Here is a 20996-nt window from a genome sequence, read left to right on the forward strand (position 1 = left end):
CGTCCAGCAGCTGACGATGGCCCAGCTCCCTCCATCACATCTGTGGATGACACAAAGCATTCACATGTTGGTGGACCCACACACTTGTCACATGTTCCCTTGCACCCCCTCACATGCTACACACCGGATAGGGAATAAAACACACTTGCCTGTCCTCAAGGCCTGGTCACCGGAGTCAAAGCCCTCCAGGCCCTCCTGGCCCTCCACTTGCTCCCTCTCCAGACATCTGGCAATCACCTCCTCATCGGCAGTGAGCCTGATAGTACTGGCTGGTCCACCTCCCGTGCCCCTGGCATGCCTCCTGATCCTGGCCAGCTTGTCTCTGACCAATGTCCCTTGAGGTCCTTCACTCATGTCCAAGGGCATTGACCTCCAGGGTGACCTCCTGGAGGATCTCCTCATTCCTGACCTTGCTGGTCATGCCACTCTGTGCCCCATGGAGGTACACATCGTACCTTGAGATGGCAGAGATCAAGATTGCCTTCTCCTCCGGTGAAATTTTTTTTTTTCCTCCTCTCCCTCTCGGTCAGGAGCAAACATCGCTCAGAACGCAAAAGTACCTACACCACGGAAGACAAGCTGCTGGTGTACTTTTGCACTTGACGGGCGCATGTCTGGGCGTATTTATGCTCTGGGCGTAGGCGGTGGGCCAGCGTATCTTAGGGGTTACGCCGGGCGTAGTTGTGAGCATGCGCAGAGGGGCGCGGGACATACGTCTACGTCACGGCACATGCGCCGTTTAAGATACGCTGGACGTAAACCACTGCGACATGCTCGGACCATCATTTGCATGGGTTCACGCCCACTTGCACTGGCCTGCGCCTTCGAAAATACGTTACGCTGGCTCATCTTGGTGAGCAATGGTTTGCTAAATACAGTGCATGCCTCTCCGCGTTGCGCCGGCGTAGTGTAAAAAAGATACGCTACGCCGGCATAAATATGCGCCGATGTATGTGAATCCGGGCCTGTGTGTTTTTATCCCTGACACGTTTAATGGAACTGACTTCATCTGAGGTTAACAACTTCAACTCTTCTGGGAAGGCTGTCCACAAAGTTTAGGAGTGTGTCTAAGGGATTATTTGTTTTACCATTTATGAGGTTTAGGCACTAATGTTGGACGAGAAGGCCTGGCTCGCAGTCTCCGCTCTAATTCATCCCAAAGGCGTTCTATCGGGTTGAGGTCAGGACTCTGTTCAGGCCAGTTCCTCCAACCCAAACTCGCTCTTCCATGTCTTTATGGACCTTGCTTTGTGTACTTGTGCGTTCATGTTGGAACAGGATGGGGTCATCCCTAAACTGTTCCCACAGTTGTCATGAAATTGTCCAAGATGCTTTGGTATGCTGACGTCTTAAGAGTTCCCTTCACTGCAACTAAGGGGCCAAGCCCAACCCCTGAAAAACAACCCCACACCATAATCCCCCTTCCACCAGCAGCTCTCTGCTCGGGCAGCTGAGAGAACAGAGCCATTGGCTCCGACTGTGTTCGGGGGCTCGCTTCTCAGTGCAGAGGCGGCGGGGGACAGATGCAGCATCGGACCAATGGTGCAATTGCCTAGGTAAGTATGATTATGGGGGAAAAAATTCCCATACTTCTCTTTTAATTGTGTTTCAAGCTACATTTGAAATTGATGATCATTGGCACCTTCTTGGTATTATTGGTAAATCATAGACCTGGCTCTAATCTTACAAAATCCCTGACTTTGTTCAAGTGTACAAATGTAGGTATTAACCTGCCTAACGGTATTCCCGAGTGTGGCTTGGGGTGAGATTTTGTGCTACAATCGGTAACCCCGAGCCACACTCGGGTTTGCCTCGCTGGATGCAGAAAGAGGTTACTTACCTTTTCCCTGCGATCCAGTGATGTATTTCCACAGTGCACGGCGGCCGGATGTTCTGCCCATTGCACTGTGTTCCCCTGATTCCCTTCCCTCCGAGCGTCGTGACGCAGGGGGGCGGAACGGCGCCAAATTCAAACAGTGAAAAGTAAAAACACAGTGAAACACACTGATACAATTTGGATTAAAATAAAATACAGTGACCTTTGATTGCCCCCCCCCCCCCAGTGCTTTCTCCAGTGCCCTTGTCTGCAGATTTACTGTACTTGTGTCTGTAAACTGCACAGCAACCATGGCATCAAAAAAGTGCGCCTCTACCTCAAAATCGCTATGCAACCTGCTGGAAAACAGCGACAGCGATACAGAATCGCTTGCAGAGGAGTTGAGTGACGCGTGGTAAAGTTCGTCATCAGACGCAGAAAGTGATTTGAGCGAAGATCCTGTGACTGTGCCCAGCGATGTGCGGACTTGGTGCGCAATTGATTGCGGTACAGAGCACGTAGCACCACCAAGATTTCCGTTTACAGGAGCACCGGGGATCAAAGTGGATGTTGAGGATGACAATCCCTTGGAATACCTCCAACTTTTTTTGACGGATGAAGTGATCGCCAAAATTGTTTTGGAGACAAATCGCTACCAGGAACAACAAGCTGCTACCTATCAGCGATTTTCAAGGCGCATAAAATGGGAACCTGTAACCAGCGATGACATCTGGAAGTTTCTTGGCCTTATAATTTTACATGGAGTGGTGGGGAAACCCCTGCAAAAATGGTATTGGACAACCAATAAATTATTGGCCACCTTTTTTTGGAACCGTCATGTCGGAGTATAGATTTACACTGATCATGAAGTATTTGCACTTTGCAAATAATGAGGACTTTGATGAGAGTTCTCATCCAGCTCCAAAACTGAAAAAAATTTGGGAGGTTTACCAGCTTATTTTGCAGAATTTCCAGCGGACCTATATTCCTGAGCGAGACATTACCATCGATGAAAGTCTCATGGCCTACAAAGGTAGGCTCAGCTGGATACAGTTCATCGCATCAAAGCACGCTCGCTTTGGCATAAAGTCATTTATGCTGTGTGAATCCAGCTCTGGGTACATCTGGAACTCTGTCCTGTACACCGGGAAAGGGACCAAATTCTGCCAGCGATTCAGCGGTTTTGGAATGGCAACCGATTTGGTTCTTTCCTTGATAGAGCCATTGCTGAACCAGGGCTACTGTGTCACCACAGACAATTTTTATACCTCCCCAGAACTCTACGAGTTCCTTCTCCTAAATAAGACGGACGCTTATGGGACTGTGAGGCCTAACCGGCGTGACATGCCGTCAGCATTTGCAAACAAAAAGCTTGGGGCAGGAGAAGTAGCTGCATGGCAGAAAGGGAAAATGATGGCACTGAGGTGGCGGGACAAAAAAGACGTGTGCCTTATGAGCACAGTCCATAACACCTCGACCGTAATGGTATATACCAAAGGTGGAAAGGATGTTATGAAGCCACAGGTGGTGTTGGACTACAACCACACCATGAGGTGTGGACAGAGCTGACCAGGCCATGACCTTTTACCCAGCGATGAGGAAGCGGCAAAAAAATACTATAAAAAAATTTCCGACATCTTTTGGAACAATGCCTCTGGAATTCCTTCATTCTGATGAAAAGTGACAGGCCTATGGTCCATGCAGACTTTGTTTGGAAGGTTGCAGAACTAATCTTTCTAAAAGCACCAGACGCCAACGGTGGTAAACCGATCTGGACGTCGGGCTGTTGGTGTTGTGAACCCTGAACGACTGACTGGTCGTCACTTTATGGACCACATTCCACCCACTGAAAAAAAAACAGCACCCACAAGGATGTGTGTGGTTTGCTGCTCCAAGCGCCACGACAACGGAAGAAAAATCCGTAAAGAAACGTGTTTCTATTGTCCCGACTGCGACGTTGAACTTTGTGCTGTACCTTGCTTTAAACATTTTCATACTTGAGATGTTTACTGACTAATGATATTGCACCCTTGTTTGACCCCCCAAAAAAATCTGAGTTTTTTACTATATTATTTACTAAAATGTATTGAATAAAAAGTATTGTTATTATTTGTTATTTATTATATTTTATGATTTTGTGTTTTCAAACTTTATCATAGTCTACTAGACTCTTGTTTGGACAGATTTAGGTGAGTTATTCCTAAGAGTTACAGGCCTGCAATCTAAAACGCCAAATTTCCATGCAAAATAATGGTACCGCTTTCAGCACCTAAAATCTGAAAAAATCATACCGCCAGGGAGGTTAAGGCTGGTTTGAAGTCAAAGGGTAGTCGCACCAAATTATGATTTGATTTAAAATTTTCTTTTGCTTGCTCACTTTGTATTTTCTAAATGGTTATATATATATATATATATATATATATATATATATATATATATATATATATATATATATATATATATATATATATATATATATATATATATATATATATATTATAATAATATAAATTTGAAAGCCTTACTTCACAGCATTTCTACACATCTGCCTAAACCTTTTTGCACTGTACTGTATTTTCTTTCAGTAACACACAATAACACAAAATGTGCTTGTCAAACATACACAATAAATTCCCTATATTAAAAAAATAAAATAAAATAGTGCTGCTGAAGAAAAAAAACATAATTTATAAATATCTGTATCCATATCAAGTGTTTTTGTGATACACAATATCCTAAAAGAAATATATAATAATTCTATAATTTTTTTTTTATGTGCATCTTGAACACATTTGTAAGGGTCATTTGTTATACTTTTTGCCTCACATTGTTGGTAGCGCAGGAGGGTTACACTAGCAAGTGTGTGTGTGTGTGTGTTTGTTTTTTTTATTATTATTTATTAATTTAACTATGTACCCCTTATAATTTCTTTCAGAACACCTTTACATCTTGCTTGTGCTAATGGACATCTGGATGCTGTGAGGTTGCTGGTAGAAAGCAAGGCAAAGTTAAATCTTTGTGACAATGACAGTCGAACTCCTTTATTCAAGGTATCAGTATAATGCATTAAGAACTTTATTAATGAACTATTTTGCAAAGGGTATGAGAATTTTTTCCTATGACAATTTTTTATTTTTTTTTCTAGTCTATACAGTGTCAGCATGAGCACTGCGCTACTGTTTTGTTGGAGCACGATGCAGATCCCAATGTTGTAGATGTCAATGGAAATTCAGCCTTTCATCTTGCTGCTCTTATTCCATCTCTGGCCATAGCAAATCAGCTACTGGAACATGGAGCTAACATTAATACTGTAAATAAAGTAAGTATTCATTTGTATCGGGTAAATTGTTAACTAATATGGAACAGACGATAAATGCTGCAATTTTTAAATTGTACTTTTTATAGTAATTATTCTTCAAGATGAAATGGTAATGTCAAAATGCTTATTAATTCAGAATGGATGTGTGACATTTTCAGTGTCCTTCCAGAAAGGGTAAAGAAGCAGCTGAATGTTTAAAAAAAAAATTATATATATTTATTATGTCATACACAATTGTAATATTTATAATATATTAAAAATATGTAATAAAAGATGTTTAGTATACACATTAGCAATGATCCCAAATGTTTATAAGGTAAACTTTAAGAAAAATTAAAAGCATCCAAGAGCAGGTCAGAGACTGCAGGCATGCTTCAAGAGACTGGTAATGACACTGGAATCACAACCTCTCTGATGCGCCAGTCACTTTCTCCTTTCCCCAACAAGAAGACTAGGGCATTCGAATGATGATATTGCCGCCTGCTTGGGGAAGTCTTACCGCACCATGGTTGTTGCAGAAAAGTTGCACATAGGTATTTTTTTGCCAGCCAGATGGCAACATACTGGTACTTTGGGCCAGATGTAGGTACTGTTGGACTGCATGCTGAACAGTAGGTCAACACAGGGCTGCCAGCAAGGACATCTAAATTGCCTTTTCAGGGAACCTGAGAATGAGGAGGTTAGATATAGATAGATTTATTTTTCTCAGGGAAGGGGGAATTCCGTAAACCAAACTAACCTGAATCTCTAATAATTGTTGAATCCCTTTCTGAATGCTTTTAGAATTCTACAAATAGATTTTCTGAGTTATCTACTATTAATTAGGTTATTTTATTATAAAGCACCACTTGACCATGAGTGGAAAACTCAACTGATAATTGTCCTAAGAAGGCTTTGTAGTGCTTTGGAGGTGCCTTCAGTAGCCAATTGGTATGAGTCCCGGGAGAAGGTGACCCACACTGCTTGGCATAAGTTGACCAGTTGCAGTATTGCATATAAATATGTCAGTCTTGATTTTTCACACTACTTCATCAAACAAAATGTTTACACAACTCAATAGCTAAAGCTTAGACTACACATATACCCCTTCCTTTGCCCCCTAGGGCTCCTTCTACACAGGGTCTCAAAGAGAGTGTCTAAGGGTGCATTCACACCTGCAAATGCACTTTGATTAGTTAGATTTCTCGTGCAGAGATCACATGGGAGTGATCAGCCCTGGATGCAGGCAGTTTCAGGGCCAATCACTCACTGTCTGAGCAGAAAAATGCCAGTGGCCATGATTAGCTGCAGGAGATGGCAGCCTCTGGATGTTTTCAGTGGGTCTGCCTCTTGTAGTAATCATGAGAACCCCCTTTTGCGTTTCTCGCATCTGTTGGGAGTGCAGGTGCATTTGCAGATGTAAATACATCCTTCCCTCTATTGTGGTGATCTATATTAGAAAACCTATAATGCATTGCATAACCAGTGTCTTTGGTGCACCCTGTACAGTATATGTTATTTGTAAAATAAAGATTTTTTTCTATTATATACTGTAGGCTAAAGAAAGACACGTGCCTGTCCAAGTTCAACCAAAACTATTACTAACAAACTAAGAAACAATTGTAATTGGTCATAAAACCTACAGGTGTTTATCTTTAAACAAAATATATATATATATATATATATATATATATATATATATATATATATATATATATATATATATATATATATATATATATATATATATATATATATATATATATATATATATATATATATATATATATAAATTTATTGAGTTTTATAAAAAAGCAATACAAATTTAAAACAAAAAAAAAATGCCCAAGTTAGAGAAAAGAAAACCCAAACTAATACTGAGAAAATAACCCTGAGCTGTTTCTTAATACTTCACAATTCACAGCAAAGTAATACAACAGATGATGCATTGAATACTGTAGGTCGTATAAATGTGCACCGTTTAATCCTAAATGTTTGGTTTATGTTGCCGTTTGGTAGTTTTGTATTTACAAAATTGTACTAATAATATATCGGTTTGGATTTTAGGATGGTTGTACACCACTTGTTCTAGCAGCTACTGAAAATCACGAGGAAATGGTTGAATTTTTAATTAAAGAAGGAGCTGACGTGAATTCAAAGGACAAAAATGGAAGGTACGTTTTTTAAGAGTAGTATATGCATGTATTTATAGAACTGGAATCAGAAAAGGGTTTTTGTATTGCCAGCCAAGAACCACCACATGTGTTGGAGATGAATATTGCAGTATAAGGAATAGATTTAGTCACCTAAATGTAACTAAATGGATTATGATGTTAATTTTATACTGGTGAGATGACTGTTGCTAGTGCCCCAACCAGGAAACTTGGGTGGTTATGTTCATTACAGAACACCCTGGCTTTTTGGGTGGAGTGGTGGAATACAGCAGATCCAAGGCAGTGTAGAGGTACCTGCTAATTGGAGTAAGTGGCACTTCAGCCTCGAACACACGGTCAGATTTTTTTGCCAACAAACTTCAAAATTAGCAAGTTTTCCAAAAAATCAGAGCGCGTGTACGCTCCATCGGACAAACTTATTTTGGTTTTCATCGGACAAAAGTTCGCTCTGCGAGCAGACAAACTTTTCGGCAATAAAAGTCAGATGGTGCAAAGTCATATCGTGTGTACAGAAATCCAGCTGACTTTTGTCCGAAGTACAAATACGCATGCCCAGAACCAATGTTAAAATCAACCAACAATGGCAGAAGTTGACCAAAAGGTGGCGGTAAAGAGCAGAAAAACCACGTGATGTTGGTGTGCCCGGCCAACTTCCTTCGGACAAAAATCCACAGAAAAGTTTGTTTGAAGTCCGACTGTGTGTACGAGGCTTTCTTCCATCCCCCTCAAACCACTGCTGTTGACTTTAATGGGCAACCCCCCTCACACAGACGTTGCATTGAGCAGTAATTTTGACCCCTTTTTGCTATCACATTTTTCATATTTATATGTCATTATTATAGTTTTTCATATATGGATTTTTTGGGTTAGTAATTTTAGGAGGTCTGTTTTACTTCATCACTTTGTTAATGAATTCCCCAAACTACTTCACCTGTGACACTGTGGAGGTGTCCTCTTGTCCCCTGATTAGCAGCAATGTTGGCTAGCAAAAAGCTAAATGGGATAGGGGCGGGCAGGATAAAACAGGTAATAAATTCATACTTCTTGCATTACAGAACATCTTTAATGGTTGCTGCAGGCAATGGTCAGATCAGTTTAGTGAAGTATTTACTACAAAATAATGCTGATATCTTTGTAAAAGACGAGACTGGATGGACTGCTGATGATCATGCTGTTATGAATGGCCATCATGCGTAAGTTTTTAAAATTACTTTTGTTTTTTTGTTTTTTTTTCATTTTGTATGATCTTATCTCTGTATTAAACTGTGAAATATGAACAAAGCATATCCCTCTCTAGTGTACTTGTCTCAATTAAGTTTACTAAGGGGTTGATTTACTAAAACTGGAGTGCAAAATCCAGTGCAGCTGTGCATGGAAACCAATCTGCTTCCAGGTTTTTTTTTGTCAACGCTTAAGCGTTTGTTTTGTTAATTCCCCCCAAAAATATATAGATCCTGGTCCCTTAAAAGCAGATTACATAGCACAGTGTTTGTGCTGTGTAATCTGCCCCCTCTAAAACTGTAAAACAAACTCCCTGAACCTGCCACTTCCTGTATGCCCTCTCTCTCTACTGACCACGAAACTCAGGGCTACTGAGCCCTGACCACCGTGGTCGGAGTGTGTCCCTCTGTCATACCCTGCCCTGCCCTCCTCTCCCCCCCCCACCCCCTTCTTCCTGTCTGTCATCTCCCTCTCTGTTTACAACCACTTTAAAAAACGGTTTTGGTTTTCATTACTGAATTTAGAAGGAAGGCTTTCCCTTGTAGATTACCTTTCATCTCTCTATGTAGCAAACAAAATATGAAAGTGCGTGTTTAATTGTTACAGGCAGCATAATCTGCCTTACTAGGCCTCACAATTCAATGTTTCAAAGACAGTACTGCTTTTAAGTTGTGTTTCACTCCGTAAAGGATAAGTGTATTTCTGTACTTCTACTGTGCATACTCCTCTTATGTACTGCAGTGTTCAGTTTATCTGTAATTGCTCGCAATTGCGTAAGTGCTTCTTCTCACAGCCTGACCTATTTTCAGTGGCACCTCATAGAAGAGGCTTCGTACAAACAATGATTAGGATGAGATGGGGATCTGCCAGGCCAATTTTTGTTTCTAAGACTGGCACAAACTGTGCCTCTGTCATAATCAAGGTGCCCACCCTTCTGTGGAATACAAGGGCAGTTTTCTGGCAAAGTATACTGTCCACTAGGCCAGTGTGTGAGGTATTTAAATATTTCCAGACAAGCGTTGCTGTACTTTATATAACCGGAAATTGGTGTACTCTGTAAAAGAAAATTGTACACAGAATTGTATGCATCCTTTTTATAGGGGTTTTCCCTTTTGGTCAGTCTCTAGAATACAGTCGTCATCTGTTTAACCTTTCATCAACATAACCTCAGAAAAAGGATGTGGATAAAGTCGCATGTCCATCGAGTTGGTAGATAAACACCTCTAAAATTTGTCGCAGACCTGTGCAATTCAAAACCGGCATTTAATGAAAAACATGCATAAGCAGAACTTGCATTTACTGAATGTCAAACATCATACATTTATATGCAGGTGTTGACTTTTCCTTGTAAAAGTTGAACTGGACCTTGCCTATGTTCACCTCTGAGCTTTTCTATTGGTCATTATTGGTCAACATTTACAAGAAAATTTGATCACAGATAAAATTGTCTGCAGTTAAGTTGTTTGTTTATTATTTTGCAGAGTTCTTTTTTTACTTAAAGTATCCTGTGTTTTTGTTTTTCATTTTATCACTCTTGCGTTTAAACTGGCCAGCTGACACCTAACTGACACTTTTTGGGGACCAGTGAGATTATTTCAGTGATCAGTGCTTAAAAAAATGTACTGTTACTGTACTAACGACACTGGCAGGGAAGGGGTTAAAATTTGGCCCGATCAAAAGGTTTAAGAGTGTCCCTAGGGGGTGCTTTCTAGCAGAAACGCAAGCTCTCCATTTTCCCCTCTGACAGAACTGCGATTTGCCTTGTTTAAAATGATTGCGGTTAAACTTGGGTACACATTGGCTGAAAATTGGTAAAAAATGATCAGTTCGGTAGGAACCGGTCGACTTTGGGCCTGTGTGTACAGCTTCTCATACGACAGAAGCTGGTCTCGCGAGCTTGCTGGAACACCAGCATCTTATCGGCCCTCGCAGCCAGTTGCGGTTCCCCCGGTCAGAACACAATAGCTCAGCGGGGGAGATCTCTGCACTAACATTGGATGTGTTTATATGGCGATCTGTAAAAAAAAAAAAAAAAAATTGTTCTGCCCGCTGGGTTGAACAAAAAACGTTTTCCCATGTGTACCCAGCATTAGGCAGAACTAAAGTCACTCAGTGATGATCAAGAGCCTTTATTATAGGTCATTGGACCACTTCAAATGAAAGCAATTGACTGGCATAACTAAATATGTAACTCCTACTTTGATTATATAAACATATATGAGAAATATTTAGGCTGCCGTTGCTGATCTCTTTTAAAAAATGCTAATTTCTTTCGCTGTTCTCCCTGACCAAAATACCCTTTTGTTAACTATAATATTTAAAGTCAGACTTTTCATGTAATTTTCCAACATTTTTAACTATTTATTTATTTTTCAGTTGTTCACATTTAATTATCGAACACGGTTCAAAAAATAAGCGTTCATCCCTTTACAGTGGTGGTAAAAAGGGCACATCCGTATTTAACAGTCCTGATCGAGTTGTGGAAGGAGGATTTGCTTTGGGCAGCCCAGCTATAAATAAAGAAGGTAAACCCGGATCTCTGGTTCTATTTATGTATCGAGATTTTTAAATGTTTATACCGTTTATTTTTATATGGATAGTATGATAAATCTTTTGGCTTAAGGTTTCTTTTTTAAAGCAAAGCTAATATTTTCACCAATTCTGATAAACCTGATTAAAAAGAGAAATATTGGTGCTAACAGATCAATATTCTTAAGTCCTATATGAATTGTTCCTGCTGGCGTCCAGAAGCAATCAATGTGGGTAATCGCTGGCTGGGTACAGCCACTGAATACCTTCAGCTGCCCCTGACTTGTCATTGAGACCCCTTTCACACTGGAGCCACCCGTGCTTTAGCGGTAGCGGCTCTTTTCTGCTGCCTAAGCTGCGCATTTTGGCCGCTAGCGGGGCGCTTTTTACCCAAAAGAAGGGGTTAAAAACACTCGTGTTGCAGCGCTTCCAAAGCACAGTTCAATGGGCAGGGCATTTTGGGAGTGCTGTATACAGCTCTCTCAAACCGCCCCAAAGATGCTGCTTGCAGGACTTTTTCTAATGTCCCACAAGCGCACCGCCCCAGTGTAAAAGCACTCTTCCCTCACACTCGGTCGTCATGGCAGGCAGTTTTCAGGCGCTATTTGTAGTGCTAAAATGCCTGAAAACTCAGTGTGAAAGGGCTCAGCGGCTGCAGCATGCCACTTACAGGTGGCAGAAAAAGGCTGATTCCTGCTGCTGTCATTTGCAGCGGCTCTAGTCACCTGTGCGAATGTAGCCTAAAAAGCCTCATTTAAAATGATGGTACTTAGAGATCACTCTCGTATGCGTGTATAAACTTTATGGGTTGTAAAACACCTAAGGAGTGTTCATTTGTTGTTCAAACATTTGTGTTGGAATTTATTTTATGTACTTACCATTAATTTTTTATGATAGCTTATCAGCTTGGCCTTCGAATGTCCAGGGTATGATTACCATTTTTGTTTCTGTTCTTTCCATGCCTTTTCATGTATGGATGTAGAATTGCAAGTGACTTCAAAGCAAAAGTCAAGAAAAAGAGATTCAGAGAAAGGTATTATGTAGTGAATACACGTTGGCCATTAACGCGGCTTTATGCCTGTATACAATAAAGTTAGAATTCAATGTAGGGTAGCAATTCTTAGATGCAGAGATGCAGGAGACACCAACAATAAACCAGGTAAGACTTTACTGATGCTTTGTGAACGTCCAGATATTTGACACAGACCTATAGTGACTGTCAATGGAAGATGCATAGCCTGCCTTTTTTCGTACAGCACTGCTTCTGATCGTGAATTACAGAAACTTCTAGTAACCAGGCCTGAATAGTGTGGAGGATTCCCAAGTACATATTTCAGCACAGTCCTGTGTTTGCTCTATAATCATACTGTATTATGTGATGCTTTGTAGAACAAGGTGGAGTGTAAATAATAGTTGAGGCCCCAATTCCAAATCCCAAAAGCTAAAATCGCCTCTTTTCAAACCATTCTCTCTGATATGTGATCTAAAATGTTTGCATTTAGGTTCATTATAATAAATATTTTAATTATGGCATTAGGCACATCCCGTTTTCTAAGCTTCTGGACAATAATCCAATCATACAGTACTATTTGTAAGGAAAACATCTGTTTAGAAAGTACATAAAACACAAAATTCAACTTGGTTATGCCTAGCTTTAGGCATGGTCCTTTATACTGTATGATAATTTTTTCACAAAATTCCTGTTTTTCAGTTTTGTATTGATTATAGCCTTTTTTATTCAGATTTAATTTACATGAAACCTTGGCATCAACAATAGACTTGTTTCCCTCTTTTCCTTCCCATTTGCTACCTTTTATAGCACCTGTACCTATTAGTTGATAATAATATATTTCACATTCAAAATTATGAGAATGTTTTCTCTCCTATAGGAACCGATGACTTTTCCCAAGGTGACTCCGAATCCCAGTAAGATTTTTCAAATTTTAGTTTTCAATTCATCTGCAATTATATAATTGTAACTTTAATGCCGAGTACACACGATCGGTCCATCCGATGAGAATGGTCTGATGGACCGTTTTCATCGGTCCAAACCGATCGTGTGTGGGCCCCATCGGTTCGATATCCTTCGGTCAAAAAAAATAGGAACTTGCTTTAAAATTGAACCGATGGACGCCTAACCGATAGGTCAAAACCGATCGTTAGTATGCAAAAGCATCGGTTAAAAACCTGCGCATGCTCAGAATCAAGTCGATGCATGCTTGGAAGCATTGAACTTCATTTTTTTTTCAGCACGTCGTTGTGTTTTACGTCACTGCGTTCTGACACGATCGGTTATCTAACCTATGGTGTGTAGGCACATCAGACCTTCAGTCGGCTTCATCGGTTAACCAATGTCAACGGTCCTTCGGACCGTTGTCATCGGATGGACTGATCGTGTGTACGCGGCCTAAGCTGCAGTTTGCTTTTTAAGAGTTTTTCGTATAGTATTGGTGGATTTTTGTACTTGTGTATGGAAATTGAAAGTATACAAAAAAATAATCAAGCTAATAATACACAATAAAGTGCAGTGCATAAAAAATAAATAACATTAAAAACTATGATGGATAAATTCATATATCGAGTCCATGTGAATAAGAAAATTCCATTAAAAGAATCCACCAAGTAATCGTGCAGAACTTCACACCCAGTGAGCAGGGACACCTACCAGATGGAGTGGACCACCTATTGCTAGGATGGTCAAACAGGCAGGCAGAATATCCCTCTTCGGAGTGTACAACGGGAACTCCTCTGAGATACCTCCGGTATGGAACCAGACCCTCTCTGTGAACACACTCAGATGGAACAATGCAGCCAAATAAAGATCATAAGGAGAGATTGGAACTCCAATAGTGTGATACCATTCGGATAATTATATTGAAAAATACCAAAGTCCAAAGGCTACTTGCAAGGTTAAAAACGTCAATCTAGCATTTAAAAAAAAGATTTGCCAGCAAATTTTAAGATCTGAACACCCGCACTTCCGGGTCACGGGATCGCAATGGCGTCAGCACGTAGGTCCGCCCTGGAAATTAAGGGCCTTATTACTCTGATTTTCACAGCAGAAATCTATTTTAGCACAAAGACATAAAGGGGTTGTAAAGGTCGAAGGTTTTTTACCTTGATGCTTTCCATGCTGGCTCGAGGGTCTGCTTGGAAGCGAGCATGCATGAGTGACCCCCATAGCAAGCAGCTTCCTATGGGGGCACTCGACAAGGGCACCCTGTCCACTCCACATCCTCTGCCTCAAAGCCAATTAGTGGCTTCTTCTCTTACACAGCCGCACATGCCATCTACAGCCTGGGCCAGGGCTTGCTACCATAGGAACAGATGCTATGCTGATTTTGTGGCTGAGCTGTTATTTTGCCTGGAAGAAACCCTTGACCTGACAGGAGGGAGGTTGATGCCCGGCTGTTGAGAACTACTTTGATACAGTAGAAGGCTGGGATGTAGCTGAGCTCCATTGCAACCCTTATACAGTGAGCACATAATACTATATAGTTTTGTATAAACCACAACACAGCTAGTGCAATGATGTACAGTGTTACAATATTCTGGTGTTACAATAATTTCAATAGCAAACCATTGTGTTAAATTGGCATTACCAGGAACATAACTTTGAGTAATTTGAGACTTCCTCCTAATGTAGTAATGCCTTCAAATTAAATCCGGTCTGCTACTGTTTCTGTGATATAGATAATTTTTTGCACGCCTTGCAGATATAATACATCCTGAAACATTGCTAATTTGGTCAACAGTGTTTAGTCTATTGAGCTACAGTAACTTCTTTTTATTTTTTTATCTGAATGTTTCTTGGTCCATAAATTCTCATTACAGTGTTTCTGGAAAAGCAGACTCCTGGCCTTCCTCTGATGAAGATGACTTAGATTTCAGTCCAAAGGTAATGGCAGGCTTTTACAATAACTTAAAGGATAGTTGTCATAAACATTATTGGTTTTGTTATCTATTCTTTCAAATTGCTTTTGACAAAAAATATGGTCCAGACTGCTGCAGTAATAAACAAACCAAGGGTTATGTGAGCTTTCTTTGGCAGGCGCACTTCCAGCAATGATTCCAGAACAAAGGGTGTTTGGTGTAGCCACTTTGAAAAACGTTCCCTATCACTCTTTCCTTATTCAGGGACATCTTGTGCTTTTTTAAAGAATTCTGTTTCACTGCACACTAAAGCCGGCCTTAGACGGTTCAAATCTCCGCCAGTTCAGCAGGGACCAGCCAAGATTCAAACCATGTATGGGTAGGCTGCTAATAATTGGCAATAAACTAGCAATAATCACTGTGTTCTCCCGACCGAGATGGCTCTCCGTGCACAATAACGCACAATAGCTCCCTGAGAGGGGATTTCCCCTATCCACACTGTTGGTGGAATCAAGCGTTTCCGGAAAGGGGGAAAAGGAGAACTTCCGCTCGAGCCACCTAGGTGGCTCAAGCGGAAGTGGGAGCAGGTACCTGTCAAAACTATGTACCCGTTTCCCCCCCAAAATGACATGCCTAATGTGGCATATTTGGGGTGGCGCTTAAAGCATAACTTCCCCTTTTGAGTGGAGCTCCACTTTAACAGTGTGAATGGAAGAATATCCATTGCTGGCTATTTTATACAAGCAGCTGTGGGTGCTGCCAAACAGTTTATTGTTAAATCCTCTTTTGTCAAGCCAGGAGGTGCTTGCAGGTCCATTCACGGCTTGAAATTTCATCCAGTTCAGCAGGAATAGGTGTTAACAGTCCCCTTTTATAGGACTCCTCCCATATCTAAATAGAATACTTTGTTCAAATATGGCACAGGCTCCAACAACATAGATGCTGGGGTCCACAACTGCAGGCACTTCCTGTCTACAATGTGGCTTTTAGATGTGCTCTAGTTTTGTAAATCGAATAACGCTATCCAACCACCAATTTAGTGCATGCACAGCAAAGCCACTGCTGCTGCTCATTAATATCCCCTTAGTTAATAAGCAGTAAATGGATTACAAAAGCATCGCCTTCCCCTTCATTGCTGTTTATATTAGTGACAGGAAGAGTGAATGCAGAGGGGAATTACAGGATGTCTTTACTTGCATATTTTTAGATACATTGGTGAAGGTAGTATAGATATCGGTGACTTTTATAAGGATTGTGCTTCTAATAAACAAACAGTATGGGCAAAACAAATAGTGGTGTAGTATAGCAGTGCCTCTGATTTATAGCTTGGCAAAAAAGGTACAATTCAGAACATATGAACTGATGGAAAAATACTGTGCCTTTTTAATTTGTCTCCTATAATGTCAGTTGTCGAACATGTCTTCAAACTAATGTCATGTATGTGCGGTTCTTTTATAGATAACATCTAAGCCAAATTTAACACAGCTACTGAGCTCCAAAAAAAAAGGTTTGTGAAAAACAATTTTAACACATGAAAACTATGCAAGTTGTGGTGCTTGTTTGGATCTATGTGATTCTTTACTGACTTGTGCTTGTTTCTTTTGCTGTAGTTAATGAAAGCTTTGCCCTACAGAGTAAATCAGATAGTGATGAAGACTCTTTTCATGATAGTGAAGATGAAGATGCAAACATTCCGTCCCCTCCTAAGACTGTTCCCGAAATCCCTTCCTTTCCTCAACCTTTGATTTTCTCACCTGGCTCCTTTACAAAACCTTCCCAGCTGGCTTCTGCTTCCCTCCACAGCATTATTAAGGTAAATGTTCAGAATTATTTGTTTCATTAATTGTGTTCTATTTTCTCCTGCTTTATTTTGCTTCATAATGGATTGTTGACGTATCAAGATGAGGCAAAATCACAAGCCCGTGCTAATCAAAAGTCTGAGAAAACCGTTGATCAAGAGAAAGATGAGGTGGAGGAAGAAAATAATGAAGAATGTGAAGAGGGTAATGACCAGTGTGAGGAAGATGACGAAGAATCTGAAGCTTTATGTGATGGGGAAGAGGAAGAAGAATGTGAAAGTGAAAATGACCAGAGCGAGGAAGATCAAGAAGAGTCTGAAGCTTTAGCTGATGAGGAAGAACAATGTGAGGAGGAAGAACAATGTGAAGAGGAAGAACAATGCACAAAAGAGGATGAGGATAGTTGTGACAATGATGAAGATGAAGAACCATGTCCTGAAATAAAAAATGATGCCGATGTTGATGATAGTTTTAAAGATGGTGAACGTAACCATGGAAATGAAGCTGTAGGAAGTCTAGATCCTTGTGAAGGTGATCATAGACAAAGCAGTGAAATTACTGGGTCAGATGGGCAAGAAAGGGTCGATGCCTCTTGTGATGGATGTCGGGATACCTTTCAGGTTGAGCAAAATGCTGACGACATCCCAGATGGGAATGATGTACCAGTATCTCTTATATATGGGCTACCTGAAAATTCAGATGAAAATAGAACTTCTACTGAACATGAAACGGGCTTATTAACAACAACTTGCATTCTTAAAGACCAAGACATTGAAGATACCAGTAAAAGAGGAGGGCAAAATAAGAACGATCAAAGCGATAAAAATGACTTGCACATAATGGAATGTCAAAGATTTCAGAGTTGTCAACAACTAGAATTAAATACTGAGATAGATTCAGATTTAAAAGGGAGTGACGTAACATGCTTGCAAAGGACTCGTACGAGTAAATTACAAGACCATGTGAGTAAATATCCCTGTGTGCTTAGAGTTGAGAGGTTTAGTGGTTCTTTGTGTGTTTTAAATACTAGAAAGTGCAACCCCCTTTTTTTTTTTTTCTTTTTTTTTTTTTTCATGTGCCTATTTTGTGAAATACCCTTTTGTTTGCTGAGTTTATATGTGTTTTTGTGTATTTTTTCCTTCCTACCATATAACCTATATTGCAAATTTTGGTCATGGTCTTTTAAAATAGAATATAAAGATTAAAAATTTGATTTCTGTATTAGTTTATTTATATTACTATTACATCATCCCTTATAACATGATTGAAGGGTCCTGTTGTATACATCACCTAGACATCGGTTCTTCTTTATCAACAGTCTTGTGATAATGTTCCTTATCCTACCACAGCCAGTTGCAGTGGTATACCATGTACTAGATGGCACCATGCAGGGTCATCAGCTAATTGGTACAGCCAGTAATGTGATGCATTGTGGATTCTGGTGGCGGTCATTGTATTGTATTGTATTGTACTGTTCAATTTCGTAATATAGAATGGTGATTATGGCTCAAGACCCAAGATCTTTTATCTTTTGACCATAGATTATCTTTCGTACAGCAGCTACTTTAAGATTTTTCTTGTGCTCTGATTCAGTCAGAATGCTACATTCTCCATTATGCTGAATCCTGCCTTCCTGGCATTGAACATTTTTTCCCTTTTCAAAAGTTTTTTGGGTCATGTCTTTAGGCTTTCCTCAGTAATCTGTTCACCTACAAGACAAGTGTAGGAATGAAGTTAGAATGTCTCTAATTATGTACTTCTACGTGTGCAGATGATAAAGGTGGGCCCATTTTTGATTCAGGGGCTGAATTTTTTTTCTCTTCCAAGAGCATCATTCCATATTTTGAAAAATTTGTTGTATAAATATAGACGTGCAAACTTGCATAATATAGTTTGGTTGATCCTTCTTGTTAAAAGAAATATGATTGAAGTTTTGCTGCATCCAGACAATGCATTAAAGTGATACTAAACAGTGTTTCTGTATATGGATGATGGCACTGTAATTATTTTAATTAAAAAAACAACACCATCCAAGTACCTTTTTTCCTAATTGATATACAGCTGTCACATGACCCAGCTTGTTCCCAGCCTCTCTGCATGGAAACATAAGCAGAAGGAGCATCTTGTCCTTTTCTGCTGGTCACATGTTCAAAGTTTAAAAAAAATCAGCCTTTGGAATACAGAGTAAAATAAATAAGTATAATTAAAAACTGTTTTAAATTGTCATACAGATATATGTTTGAAATCAAATCTGTTATTTTGTGGAAATAACCTGGCATGAGCAGATTTCTGCCAGGAACAGCCTGTGTTATGACCCTCCAGCCTATGTCTTAGAATAAGACTGAAGTGAAGCCTCCATTAATCTATATGTAATAGCCTGCCCCGATTTGTGTTTTAGATGGTTAGTGGGCATGGACGTGGAGGGAGTAGGCTGTCATTTACCAATGTGTATATGCCCACATGTGTAACTCTATAGTCACTTGGGCTGCTCAGATGTGATGGGGAGAAAATGCTCAGCTGAAAACGGAGCATGTGCAAAGTTGCCACCACAGATGCAAAATCCCTAGCTGAATTAGGGGCAGAAGGTAGAGATAGAGAGCAACAGAACCGACTAGGTTTTTTGCAGAATACAGAAACTGAATCTCATTGTGACTGAGTAAGTATGAACAATATGTAATACAGGATTTTTTGATCGTGTGGTTTTTTTTTATGATGTGGGTATAGTGACACTTTAAAGTGAAAGTAACGATCACATGGTCAAGAATTTGCGGCTCCCCTGTGTCAGTGAATGGCTGCTGCAGTGAATGGGATAGAATGCCGTCAACAGAGATGCAAGGGATTCCAGCAGGTGATGCCATGATCTGGAAACTCAGCCCAGTTGACGAGCCCTTACTGACACAGAGAAGCCAAATTGCCTTCTCAATTAAGTGACTGCATCAAAACTGATTAAAAACAAACAAATAAAAAGGTATTTACACTGATCTTTTTTAAAGACCTATGTAGCATAGGAGTTGGAGAGCATTATTTTTAATCAGACTTGCTTGCCTTTGCTTCCATGTTGAACAATTTGTGGGATTTTTTTTCTTCACAGGCACACACATGCTTTATAGACATGCCTTCTATATAATGTAGATAGTAATGTAATATAATGGCATTCTTGTAGTATAGCACTTCCTTCACTCCCTTAGGTCTATTATCTGCGGATCCTGGAATACACCTGCTGGCGATTGTGGGACACCCTTGTGTGGGCTATTCAGTGAAAGCATCATATTAAACTAAAGTTTCTAGTAGCCTCCATATTCAAATCTGATTTTGGCATTTGATAGTGATTGGTTAGAGAGGGTTGCGCGCCACAGGCTTCAGAATGTACACTCTGACTGACCCTCTATGGAGCGATATGTGCTTATTCTGCAGGGGAACTTAGAAAAAGGTAAATTGGGTGAATTTTCGGACTTTATTAGCATTGCTTTGCATACTAATAGCATTAGTACCTCACTAAATGCTTTCACTTATTTCCTAAAATTGTTCTTAGGAACAATATTTATTTTGGTTTGCATGCTATTCTTTTAGGAAAAATCTTTTTCAAGTGATGAAGGTGAAGATGATAATGAAGGCAGTGAAAGTTCTGAACATTCATTCACAGCAAATACTGCTGGGCAAGCAAGGGTACAAGCCGGTGGAGATGTGGGCAGGAAAGGTTTGTATATATTTTTGCAGATTTTTTTTATTTTTATTTGTTTTCCTATTTGTCCCATATGTACATCAAACGTAAAAGAGCAGAACATTTTGATTACAAGGAATTTGTTGGTACATAGGCCAAATGGCTAAACTGGCCAAGACTGGAAGAACACAAGGAAATGGCTAGTATAAAACCTTCAGAAAAATAGAAAAGTAGAACTATTTTTTGTTAATGTAGCTGTTAGATTATTATTATTATTATTATTATTATTATTATTATTAAGCATCCAGATGGGTGCAACTTTGTAAACCTTGGCAACCATTGCAAGGATGGCATTTAATTCTGCTTCTGGCACTGGATCCTGCTTGGGCACTCACCCTTGCACTTAATGCAACATGTTTAGTTAGCGGCTGGGACGTGGTCAATCCCTATGAACCCAGACTCTGAAGACCCCTCTGGCCACCATAACTGGCAAATCCTGGACCCTGATTAAGGAATAGTGACATGGACAGGTAAGACAAGGTTACCCTGTACTGAACTGATACTGTAGCCTAACTTGTTACAGGTTGTCAGAATAGTATTCACGAAAAAACTAAGATTGATTTCG

The 20996-nt window shown here is 40.1% G+C and overlaps 1 protein-coding gene across 3 annotated transcripts in view; it reads left to right on the forward strand.

Annotated features, from left to right (window-relative positions):
- Window positions 1-20996, forward strand: part of LOC120931860 (ankyrin repeat domain-containing protein 26-like) — a 138271-nt gene that overhangs the window by 25015 nt on the left and 92260 nt on the right. For 2 of the 3 annotated variants that reach the window (XM_040343752.1, XM_040343753.1), the window contains exons 2-12: window positions 4752-4866; window positions 4962-5135; window positions 7182-7288; window positions 8344-8481; window positions 10886-11034; window positions 12021-12071; window positions 12928-12964; window positions 14873-14936; window positions 16370-16418; window positions 16522-16724; window positions 20281-20407. In XM_040343752.1, coding sequence (XP_040199686.1) covers window positions 4752-4866; window positions 4962-5135; window positions 7182-7288; window positions 8344-8481; window positions 10886-11034; window positions 12021-12071; window positions 12928-12964; window positions 14873-14936; window positions 16370-16418; window positions 16522-16724; window positions 20281-20407 — 1214 coding nt within the window. The remainder of the gene's footprint in view (window positions 1-4751; window positions 4867-4961; window positions 5136-7181; window positions 7289-8343; window positions 8482-10885; window positions 11035-12020; window positions 12072-12927; window positions 12965-14872; window positions 14937-16369; window positions 16419-16521; window positions 16725-20280; window positions 20408-20996) is intronic. The other variant, XM_040343751.1, reaches the window with a different exon arrangement.

Source organism: Rana temporaria, chromosome 3 (assembly GCF_905171775.1).
Source record: "Rana temporaria chromosome 3, aRanTem1.1, whole genome shotgun sequence".
Taxonomy (NCBI): Eukaryota; Metazoa; Chordata; class Amphibia; order Anura; family Ranidae; genus Rana; species Rana temporaria.